This window comes from Brienomyrus brachyistius, chromosome 5 (genome assembly GCF_023856365.1).
Source record: "Brienomyrus brachyistius isolate T26 chromosome 5, BBRACH_0.4, whole genome shotgun sequence".
Classification (NCBI taxonomy): domain Eukaryota; kingdom Metazoa; phylum Chordata; class Actinopteri; order Osteoglossiformes; family Mormyridae; genus Brienomyrus; species Brienomyrus brachyistius.
In genome coordinates this window covers 19780643-19792560 of record NC_064537.1, presented here as the reverse complement: position 1 = coordinate 19792560, position 11918 = coordinate 19780643, and the positions used below count along the sequence as shown (strand labels likewise).

Below are 11918 nucleotides of genomic sequence, written 5' to 3'. Positions count from 1 at the left end.
CTTTGTCTTTCTCCAGGAAATGAAAATGGATATTGGCAGATGTTACGAATAATTTATGCAGCAGCCAATTCGCTGTGTTAATTCAGGCTGTGAGGTTCCGTTTATGCTACTAAGTGAACGTTATTGTCGTCTTTGGGCTTTCAGAATACTGTCCTTGTGTAGCAGTTTCACCGTATTCACTCCTGCTTTTTATTGTTTTTTGATGATTATAGTTTCATATTTTTTTCAATGATCATGTTTCTTGTGCGAAATTAAGTGTTGTGAATAAATTAGATATTGGCAGTCCAGTAAATAGTAAATACTAGCTCATCCATACTCCTCCTCAGTTCTATCAGTACATTTAGTACAATTTCAACACAGGGTAATGTCAGATCCTTCGTCAAATGAAGGAATTTTTTTACCGATTAATATTTTGCAGAATATTAATATTATAGAAATACATTTTAAAAATGTTCATATCTCAAAATCTGTGGGATCTATTGCACGTGTCATTCTGCTCACATTATTAAGTGTGCTACTGGGGTGTCCAGGTTTATATTACGTTATAAAAATAGCATATCATTAATTAATCAGTGTAATGCTAGAACAAATGGGAGACCACATTTTGTTTTAATTACAGGGAATTCAGTTTCTCCTGGAAAACGACCTTCTAGAGAACACTCCGGAAGACATCGCACAGTTCCTTTACAAGGGGGAGGGTTTAAACAAAACCGTCATTGGGGATTACTTAGGAGAGCGGTAAGCTTCAGGTTTCATTACTGCTATAAATACATTTTATATTGAGGAAATTGAAATTGTTTTCATTATTGTACAGACTACATGCTGCGTCCACAAACCTAGACTCGTTAATGAAATGATTCATGAATGAAATCCTATCTACCAGTCATACCTATAAAAGATGCTGCTAAACTCCTTTAGACCATTCTGGTGGCCTGGAACAATATTATTCTTTTTATATTTAAATATTATTCTAATTTTGTTTTGCAGTCTAAGAATTATCCTTTCAGTTTTAATATATGAAATCAAAATAAACATGCAACATCCAGAAACAGCCTGTGGGTAAAATGTTTAGACTAAATCCAATACCCTGCCAGTGTTTCTTTCGGAATCCACATTATTCGTGTCTGTAGTGGCTCACCAAGGGCCATGAGGCTTAGTGTAGATTCCAGTTTGAGATGATTCCCATCAGTGGTCTTTTGATCATACTGAGCATTGAAAACTGAGACTATGTCTTTTAAGAGGTGGCTTACTGCTTCCAAAATTTATTTGGTGACTTGAATTAGGTTGTGCATTCTAGATTACTGCAAAGGGAGATGTATGACATTCTTTACAGAGCAGTTGTGTAGTTCAGGTGCAGGTAGGTCTCTCCACTACTAGTGAGGAACCTTCTTTTCAGGGAACAGTTAATATTCCCTGGATTCCTTGAAAATCACAAAAATGTTTTGTTTCCTCCTTTTTTAGGGATGAATTCAATATTAAGGTTCTCCAGGCCTTCGTTGAGCTACACGAATTTGCTGATCTGAACCTTGTGCAAGCTTTAAGGTGAGCTGAACATTTCCTTCATGATCCTGAAGAGAGTCCGAAGCCAGCCCTGATCTGCTTCTGGAGAGCTTGCTCCTCTCGGCGTCTACACTTTATCACATTGAATTTATTGGCAGGAACACAGTGTTCTGCTGTTTTTTCCCCCAATTGTTACTGGTTAAATATTTGGAGTCCTATTTTCCACTATGTAGCTGTATTCTGTTTTATATTTTTGATTTTTTTGAACGGCTTTGGAACATTTAAGCATGTTTGACAATAAAACGTATCTGGATGGATACCAGTTCAGTAACCAGAAATGTTCATTTATTGCTGGTATATTTAATATAGTATGTTTCTACTGGCTGCTAAAGGGAGAGGCAATAGCTAAGCACTGAGCATGTGTGGCTCTGGTTCATTACTCACATAGCAGTTCGGGGCCATTAGCTTCTCCTGAGTGTGGAGATACACACTGAGGGCTGCAGGCTGGTTGTTATTGCTCCCCCCTGCTGGATAAAGCTGAGAACTGCTGGGAGACATGGGTACCACTGAGAGCACCTGTGTGCGTTCTTCAGAGACACGGGCTGCTTCTGACTCACTGAGTCTGTCATCTCAGCGCCTCTCTCCGTCTCACTGGCTTCTATGCTGCCTCTCTCTCCCCCAATCTCACGCTCTTCTGTCTCATACTTCCTGCCCACCAGGCAGTTCCTGTGGAGCTTCAGACTCCCAGGTGAGGCCCAGAAGATCGATCGCATGATGGAGGCCTTTGCTTCTCGTTACTGCCAGTGCAACCCAGGGGTCTTCCAGTCCACAGGTAAGACAGAACGGGAGACGGGTTCCTCCATGCAAGATTTTACCACCCCACGTTGTCGCCTTCCTAAAATCACGATTCAAAATATTTGGCTTATATGACACTGAAGAGAGACCACATTTGTGGCGTTTTATTTAAGGAACGGCTTTTCTGCGGCACTTACGTGTTGAACATAGATGATGCCTTTGAGCTTTGCCTGCATTCCTGCTCAGCTAATACACCTGAGTATATAACGTTCACAATTATAATATGCGCAAAGAGGTCTGCAGGAAAAGCCATGCAGCTTGAAATGCTGTTTATTTATCATTTCTTTTCCCTTCACGTTGAGACCTGACCAAAGCACTGTCACTAACCTGACGGATGCGTTTGTGTGGTAATCACTCTGAGGAGACCAGGCCTTCAGCACAGCCAGACGAAATGGACAGGCGCCTGCTGAACAACTAATGCAGTGCTACGATATATTTTGGGACCTACTGGCTTTACGTGCCTCAGTATATTTATTGCTTTCACTGCCACTGTGCCCAGCAATTTATGAATTATACAGTCGGTGTCAAAGTTGTAGCAGATGTAATGTTAGGGAGGGAAAGATTTCAAGAATGTCAGGTCAGTGAAATTCGTATCATTTTCACATAGCGCCTTTCAGAACAGAGTCGCCCCAAGAGAAAGAATGAAAGAAGGAAAGAAATAAATAAAGCGATAAATGGGATGCTATGGTAGCATTTAGGAAAAAGGGGATATTTAATAAATGTATTTAAAATACACTGTCCATGATTAAAAGCTGCATTTTTAATATATACTTTGATTTTGGGTATCAGGCCTGTGTCTGATTTTTACATATGAAGTTATAAAGTAACCATTCCAACTGACTGGCCCATAGGGGGCACTCGGGTACCGCCCTCCCAGATGTGTGTGTGGGGGGGAATATAATATATATATATATTTTATCAATGTCAGTTTTACTTAATAGTGTGTGTCTACATGCAGTCTGAATTATTTAAACAACATTTCCACAAACTGACCCTCATTCAACAGTGAATTTCCACCGACAGAGTTCCACCAATCATTTCTCTTCTTGGGCGCTCATCAAAGTGCCCCAGAGGTGCAGCGAAATAGCCAATCGTGTACGGTTGCTAGGCGAATATAATAAAGATTTCGCCTATCAGCATCGCCGAATTAAATGGTTTTGGGGCGCTGGAAATTTCGCCCCTGCGACAGAAATTGCGGGAAAGTTTTGGATGGTTCTCAGGTCAGTCAGTCAGAGAGAGACGATGGCGACGACGACAGTTGAGGGGCAGCTTCCAGCAAGTTCCGTGAGATTGTTATTGAATTACCCTTTTGCAAGAAGGACGATGGTAGAAAAGAAATGCACGTTAAGGAGCTGGGACCCGACAAGCCCGAAATAAATATCACCCAGCCAACTAAGGAAATTAAATCATGATTGTGAAATTGTTGTCATTTCTGACTGTTCTTTTGAATGCTTATACTGGACTAGGAAGGGAAATCTATTGGTACGTCAGCCCCACCGAGAATTTTTTTTCACCAGCCGCCACTGCATTCCAAATAGGCTAAAAAATGGCCGATTCAGCATAAGCCATGCCCAGGATAAGTGATCCTCAGAGCAGCTCTTCAGCTGTATCTTTATGTGTGGCACCCTGCAGACACATGCTACGTCCTGTCCTTCGCCATCATCATGCTCAACACCAGCCTGCACAACCCCAATGTGAGGGACAAGCCTGCGGTGGAGCGCTTCATCTCCATGAACCGCGGGATCAACGAAGGAGGGGACCTGCCCGAAGAGCTGCTCAGGGTGGGTGCGCTTCTCGGGGCTCAGGCTTCTCCACTCGCCCATGAAATCCTTTAGATACCATATTTAATATTCTGCCTTGCTTAAAAATGCCATGTAGTCCCCTCTCTACGAATCCCTTATGCGCGATCCCATTGCTGCTTAGGGAAACTGCAGTAGGTATATACATTTAGATCTGGTTACCAATCACCATAACTTGTGGATGGCAGAAAAGATTCTGTAACATCTCTTTTAAAATGCATGAATCTTTTTTTTTTTTTTTTTTTTTTTTTTTACAGAATTTGTACGAAAGCATCAAAAATGAACCTTTTAAAATCCCGGAAGATGATGGAAATGACCTGACACACACATTCTTCAACCCAGACAGAGAAGGGTGGCTGTTAAAACTTGGTTAGTATGGTGGAGTTCCTCCTGGGTTCCTTCTGGAACTCTTTCTGAGTTCTTCAGGCTTCACACATAACTTGCTGTTTATTGCTTTATTGCTTTTCAATCCTCTTGGCGTTTCTACTGGCTGCCCGGCTGCATGACACTTCATCTGGATATTGGGATGGACGTCCCGAAATCACTTTGCCCCCATGGTGCCCACATGCAACCTGTGCACACGCTCTTGCAGCGTCTGAGATAGATTTTATCCCCCTGTGTCTGCTCACTGCATGTCCTTTCCTTCTAACTCAGTGATAATCGCAGGGGCACCACAGTATTTTAATTTTAAAAACACAAGGGTAGATGTATTAATAAACCAAAGTGAGAAATTATACTGGCAGGAGACGACTGTGTTCAGATTTACTGGGCCAGCTCCCAAGCCCGATGGTTAGGTGGATTATATGAATTTTATGAGGCAAACAGCCTCTTGGAAATATATGCAGAAATTTGCTTAAGGGTCAGTGAGTACATTGGTATGGACTGATAATATATTTGGATTTGCCACTGTTTGCAGTGTGGCTTGCAGTTGGAGAGGGGATTTTAAAAATTATCTTGAGTATGTGTAGTGTTGGTCTGGCCAATATTATAACAGCTCCAGTAAATGTTTAGTAAGGGGAGGGTCTTGGAATGTGTTTTGGTAGGACCCCCCCCCCCCCCCCGCCCCCATTTAAAAAGTGTCAAAAAAAACGTACAGTGCGGTCAGTAAGATTCAGGAAAAGCAGTAACATCTAAGGACAGCAGAGACTGATTCGGGCAGCCAGAGCTGGAGCAGAGAGCCAGGAGGCGCGGCGCTGAATCTGCTGCCGACGGCGGAACACCAGCCGCCCCCTTTTTCCATCTTGGCCTCCAGCGTCCGTGTTTCACAAACACGTGTGAGACGTTTGTTGGAAAAAAAAAAGCTGGACACCTCTCTGCTTTGTGTATTTATATAAAATATCTGATATCAGAGGAAAGAAAAATATTCAACAGGGGCTTTTTTTGTGTTTATTATGTAGTAAAAATCCTCATATTTATTATTTTTTCATGTTTTATCTCTGAAGTTTGACTAAATCCCTACTTATTTATTGCTTATTTTTTCTGCTGTTTTGAGTCGGTTTCGCTTGTTTTATAGTGCCAGGTGGTTTAGTTTTATTACCGTTCTTTTTCGTTCCCTTCACACCCGTGATAATCCTTCGATACTGAAGCTGCTCTGGAAACCCTAACCGTTCCCTTAGGTCCCGCCCCTCACCACTGCTTAACCTCTCTGTCATTGGTCGTACGCCAAAGCCATGTCAGTGCAGGCCTGGCTGCATGCTTTCTGCACAATGTGGAACAAAAAAAACAAAAAAACAAATATCACCTCTTCAGGGCAGCATTGGCTGCAGCCCACGATGTGAAATTCTTGGCAGTTTCAGTAGGTCCCACTCTCTCATTTCATGCTGTCTGCCAGACTCTGTGGTTACTCCCTACAGAATTGGATGCTTTTCCATCCTAAGGATACATTTACACTTGACCTTTAGAGTCCCCAGCACCATAACCTGCTGATTTCATTCCATCGTCTCATTCAATGACCATTTGCGCCTTTTGCATTGCATCCCAAAGTGCCAGAGGGACATAACTCTCTTCGCATTGGATAAGCTGACCATTAAATGCATATCCATTAACCAGGCATCCCAAGCTCAAATAACCTGGGGGGGGGGCATTGGCTAGGAGGTGTTCAGCTCAAGAGGGATGCTTGATTAAATTTTTTTTTTAGCCAGAAAGAGAAATGTTATAGAATAAAAAAAAACTAAATGCTGCCCGAATGATCCGCTAATCTGCCAAAAGAATGCTGTTCTGCGGAAAACAAAAGATCGATCTGCTGGCCAGTTATAATAATGAATTAAATGCTTGCCTGGCCCACACTAAACTGTCTATCGTACTTTGAGAGCTCCGCTTAAACCGTCTACGTGTAGCCTGCTGTGAGGAAGAATTCTTATATAAATTTAAATACGTGGATCACATTACGTAAGAAAATGTTCAAATATAACCTGAACGGATGAGATAAAACCTTGGAGCGGAAGCCAAACCTGTGGGAGTTTATGACAAATTTCAAACAAACTACTGCTTTTTAAAGGTGGAATGACTGGAGTCTCCACGCTGGTTCGGCTGAAATCCTACATGCGATTTCATACGGTTAAAGGATGGTCAGAAGCCCTTTTATAATTTAGAACAATGCTTACCTGAAATATATCTTCTTGCCTTAACAATGTAACTTGGAACAAATCCTAGGTCTACTTTAAGAATAATTATTCTTTCACAAATTGCTTGATTTGTCCCATCTACCATTTGAACTTAACATGCACATAGGCACAAATGTTTAGGCACAAATTCACCGACACCCCATTTGTCCAGATGGAGGAGGCAGGGCTGGACTCAAACCCGAATAAGACTGCCCCCCCCCCTCCATGCCATCACATCACACATTTTATAATCTCTGGAAAAGAATTTTGTTACAGCACCTGCCCTTGTCATTTACTGAGATGATTCTGAGATTTATGATTCCACTCAACCCTGACATTCAGACCAAATGAACTGCAGTAATAATACTAACAGGTACTGCAAATAAACTATCCTACACCTTATTCTCTACTCCTTGTGCAAATGCTTGGTTACGGTTGTTAGTATTAGTTTGTTGGTTAAACCCTTTGATCATGCACTCTGAAAAATGTTCATTGTTATACATAATCCCCCCCCACAGATTTTAAAAAATACATGTGGTAATGAACAAACCATGAACCTGAACACTTTGCACTTCTACTTTGAACAAATATTGAGTTTCTCAGATGACTTTTCAACATATGTTTTGGTTTCGATGAACAGTCCCAAATGAGAGACATGGTGTACAGCAATTTGCTGCACTGTTCCAGAGCACCTGCTCCTTCTTCCTGAAAGGTTTTGTATCTCTATCTGTTGTTCCTTACAGGTGGAAGAGTGAAGACCTGGAAACGAAGATGGTTTATATTGACTGACAACTGCCTATATTACTTTGAGTACACAACGGTAAATGTCGCATGGATTATTCTATAAAAAATATGTAAACCATATAGGAGTTTGGCATTTATGAGCCTTAATACAGCATGTAGGGTTTATGTTCAGGCTGTAGCCTATTTTAGAAATCTGCAACTTTAAGGTCAGGAACCATATCCTACAGGCAGGGTAGAATGAGAGCATGGCTTTCTTACTGGGTTACGTTTGCCCTTTACAAAAGATTATGCCTCTGTGCTTTGACATTAAGAATTGGTCATGTGTATGCAGTAACCCTGAAGTATAAGTTTCCGTTACTTAAATTCCGTTTCAGAATCTCAGCAATATTTTCTATGGTTCTGTATGGTTAGTCACTCTGTACAACAGCACGTAATTAGAAAGGAATTCACTGAGATGTGCTGTCTCTGACAGGACAAGGAGCCTCGTGGGATCATTCCGCTGGAAAACCTCAGCATTAGGGAGGTCGAAGAGCCCAGGAAGCCTGTAAGCACAATGTTTTGACCCCCCCCCCCCCCAAAGAGTAGAAATACTATTGTCTAGTAGAGCTATTCCTCGTTTTTTTTCTTGAAGCAGCCTTCTCATTGGTACATTAACATTACAGTTAACCTATAGACTTACATGAGCGCATTGAAGAGTCACCTCATGTTGTTCTTTTTCTTGCAGAACTGCTTTGAGCTCTTTAACCCGAATCATAAGGGCCAGGTGATCAAGGCCTGCAAGACCGAGGCAGACGGCAGGGTGGTTGAAGGGAACCATGTGGTGTACAGGATATCGGCTCCCACACCAGAGGAGAAAGAGGAATGGATCAAGTCCATCAAGTAAGGACTTCCTGGACAGTCCGTCTATCCTCTAAACTGAGAGTGTCGGCTGATAGCCTCACACTTGCCACCGTTGCCTTTGGCTTACTCACTGGGGGGTCTTTACGTGGCAGAAATGTAAAGCGCATTGAGACAATGTAATGTTGTGATAATGCGCTATATAAATAAAATTGCATTGCATTGCATTGCACAATGAGTACATTGATACTGAACCTCTTAGATTAATATTGAATTGGGCCAGCCAATTACTGCCTCTTTTGTATGGTTTGGTTTGAAGCTTCATAACTTCCGATGTAGAAGTTAGAGAGACATGCCAGATACTTAACATCAAAGCGGACCATCGTACCATTAATTGCAATGACTTGCATAATTGAAATTCACAACCTTTCTATAATTTATGGACAATAGAATGTAAAAAAGTTGAACAAGTTCAAAAATGCAACTTAGTGTTTTGGTGTTCTGTGATTATCTCAAAAACTATATGGTGGATTTGGTCAAATTTATACATATATGGTTCCCAGTTTTCTTTTATACATGTGCTCCCAATGTGGCATCATTTACTCGAACCTAACAGGCTTTACTGAGGAAAGAGTACATGATGCAGCTGTACCAAACCTATGCAAAATGGCTGAAATGTGGCTAGCAATATTTCAGGGGGATAATTCAGTGTTTCTAAATGCATTACCACATGTGGCTCAGAACTGACATTTTCTCACATAAAACACAAATTTCAAGGGAAATCTATATTTTGTTTACACATGTGCCAAACCTACCCACAACCTATCCAAGACAAAGGTGTATAAAACAACATACTCATGCATTTTAATACAGTAGACTATGATGTACTATAATGCAGCTGTTAGTAACGAAAATGTTCCTTATAAAATTGTGGAATACAGAATTATAAAAAAAATTGAAAAAAACAAAGGAGAAAAGAGTAAAATGTAAGAACTGTAAAGATGCTCTTACAGTGTACAAAGGTCGCTTCCTCCATTACAGCAATGGATACCTCACGTTCTTCCTGAATCATTCCCCAAAGTCATCTTCTGAGCTCCCTAGATGGGGACTGTGATACTCTTGGCATCTTATGTCTTCCCAGACAGCTAGAAATGTCTACTTGTTGACAGCCGCTCAGAGGGAAATCCTTTAGAAAAAGACAGTAGTTCTTAGAAACGTTAAAATCATCTCGTATTACATGGGCTTTTCCTTCCTTAAAGCTCATTACTCACCAAGGCAGGCTGCAGAGAGATTTACTGCCATGCGGCACTGCCTTGCAATCATTTGTGAGGCATCTGCATCTGAATAACAGCTCAGCATTTGAATTAGAAAAGCAGCTGTGAAAGTATGAAATTATACAAATGCAGGGTAGTTTGTGCCACTGAGGTTTTAAAGTACATAATTTCAACCACCAGAGGTTGGAGTAAACCAGGCTCAGGTAATAATACTGTAGTATTTCTACAAGGTCCTTCAAAATAAAGTTGTTTCTGTCCAAAAGATTAAGGTCTGCATTATGACTCATGGTCAGTTTATTCCAGAAATGTCAGCAATGTGGAATGATCACAGAATTTCCATCAGTCTACGGTAAACGTGCACCATTGTGTATTTGTTCCCTTTGTTAAAATGGCACAGGAGTGTGAAACAGCAAATGAACATCTATCCATCCATCGTCCACATCTCCTAATGCTTTACAGGGAGCCTACCCGAGGAAGCGAGAGACATTGGATGGCATGACAGTGTATATTAACGTTTGTAATTGTATTTTTCCCACCCAAATTAAGTACTTAAAGTCTATTACATATTAATAATCTGAAGAAATAATCCTTTTGAAAGCACTGTTTTGTGCATGTTTAATGTTAGACATTAGTTTAGTTATCCTTCTTTCATGTTCCAGTATTAAGCAGTGAATCTGTGCTGAAGGTGGTATGTGTTTTGGATGCTAAGAAATTCCTCAGCTCAGAAAGATGATGGGTGGAAAAAAATAATCTTTGGAAACCATGGAAACTAAACTGGGTCACACTGCAAACTTTTCCCCCTCTTCTTTATATAAAATCCAGTTTGTTGAAACATGCATACATTTCCATATCAAAGACGTCTCTGATATTGCATTAAAGTACCGTTTTCCATTATTTCTCTGTTCCACAGGGCCAGCATCAGCAGAGATCCTTTCTACGACATGCTGGCCACCAGAAAACGAAGGATTGCTAACAAAAAGTGAGAGCTGCGCAGACAGCAAGGAGGACGGGCTCAATTCCCAAGTGGTCTTCCAGACATTCAGTACACCAGGGATGCTGGCCCAAAGTGCAGAAGAGCAGGCATGACATCAGTCCGGACTGACAGCTAAACAAGAGAATGTGAAGCCAGCCCCGTAGCTGTGGTATTTTTTAACTACACCCCCTACTTCCACAGTGTGATTATTATTTTAGCGTCTTTAGTTGCAATTTTTAACTACCTATGCATGTTCATAGATCCAGCGTGATCTCAAAACATAGCTATATAATCAAAACAGAATTTTTATGAGTATAATTTTTATGAAAAAAAAACGGGAAATTTGTAATTTAAGGAAAATTTTGTTATATATGTCCCCTAAATTGTGCATCCTGAAGGGAAGGTATTTTAAGCAGAAAGGAGAACTCGCAGCTCCACCTCCACCACATTCATCAACAATTTCAAATGGAGAATGGTCACCTCTTCCCCGTGTGAAATCAGCATGTCGATCACCTCGCTTACTTTAATGCCACAGGCATAAAGGTGTCTAAAGAAAAATCACGTAAGACATGGAAAAGCCAGGGCTGAATACCAGGAAGCTGTACAATTTTGTATAACAGAATAATGAACATACAGAAAAAGAAACAAATGCGGCAGAAGTGGGTTATAGACCCCTGGCAGGTCTTGTTTTGGTGTGCTGTAACACTCATCAACATTTAAGAAGATATTATAAAGAATGTTCACAACATTCCACATCAGTCTGATTTTTTAAAACATTGTTAAAAGAAACACCTTTTTTTTTTTGAAGTACCAGAGTCAAAGCTTTTTAGTATCCTTATGTATAGGAGCTAACATAAAAGTACCTGTTAGTTTAACAAATATTACAATGGAATCTATTTTATTATTGTTTTATTTTCCAATATTACATTGTATTGTGGAGAAACAATGTTTGTGACGAGTTTGTGATTGAACATCCAATACCAGTTTGCGTTTGTATTTATTTTCTTTACTCAGTTGCAAGTTCCATTTGTGACTGTTGGAAGGCAGATTCTTAAGTTATGTGTAAATAATGTACATACTGTATTTTGGTGTGAATTTTATTGCATGTAAAACCTTACGGCTGTAGCTTTCATCAGTTTAGGTGTCAATGGTCAGCTGACAAGGTAACATTTGGAGTGAGCAAGTATGGTACGGGGGATAGGAATGGATGTTGAAGAGAATGGTGATTGATGAGGCTGAAGCCAGCAGTGTTTTACATGGGAATGAAAATAAAAACCCTGATCTAGGGTAAAATCAGCTGCTGAACAATGCATTGTGGGATGGCACACATCCT

General features: G+C 40.6%; 1 protein-coding gene across 5 annotated transcripts in view; it reads left to right on the top strand.

Moving 5' to 3' along the window:
* cyth3a (cytohesin 3a) overlaps positions 1–11881 on the top strand; it is a 36201-nt gene extending 24320 nt beyond the window's left edge. For all 5 annotated transcript variants that reach the window (XM_049015841.1, XM_049015839.1, XM_049015840.1 and 2 more), the window contains exons 5-13: positions 620–738; positions 1462–1542; positions 2220–2332; positions 3988–4136; positions 4412–4523; positions 7501–7577; positions 7974–8045; positions 8226–8380; positions 10523–11881. In XM_049015841.1, the coding sequence (XP_048871798.1) occupies positions 620–738; positions 1462–1542; positions 2220–2332; positions 3988–4136; positions 4412–4523; positions 7501–7577; positions 7974–8045; positions 8226–8380; positions 10523–10595 (951 nt within the window). In that variant the 3' untranslated portion in view covers positions 10596–11881. The remainder of the gene's footprint in view (positions 1–619; positions 739–1461; positions 1543–2219; positions 2333–3987; positions 4137–4411; positions 4524–7500; positions 7578–7973; positions 8046–8225; positions 8381–10522) is intronic.
* Positions 11882–11918: the final 37 nt, after the last annotated feature.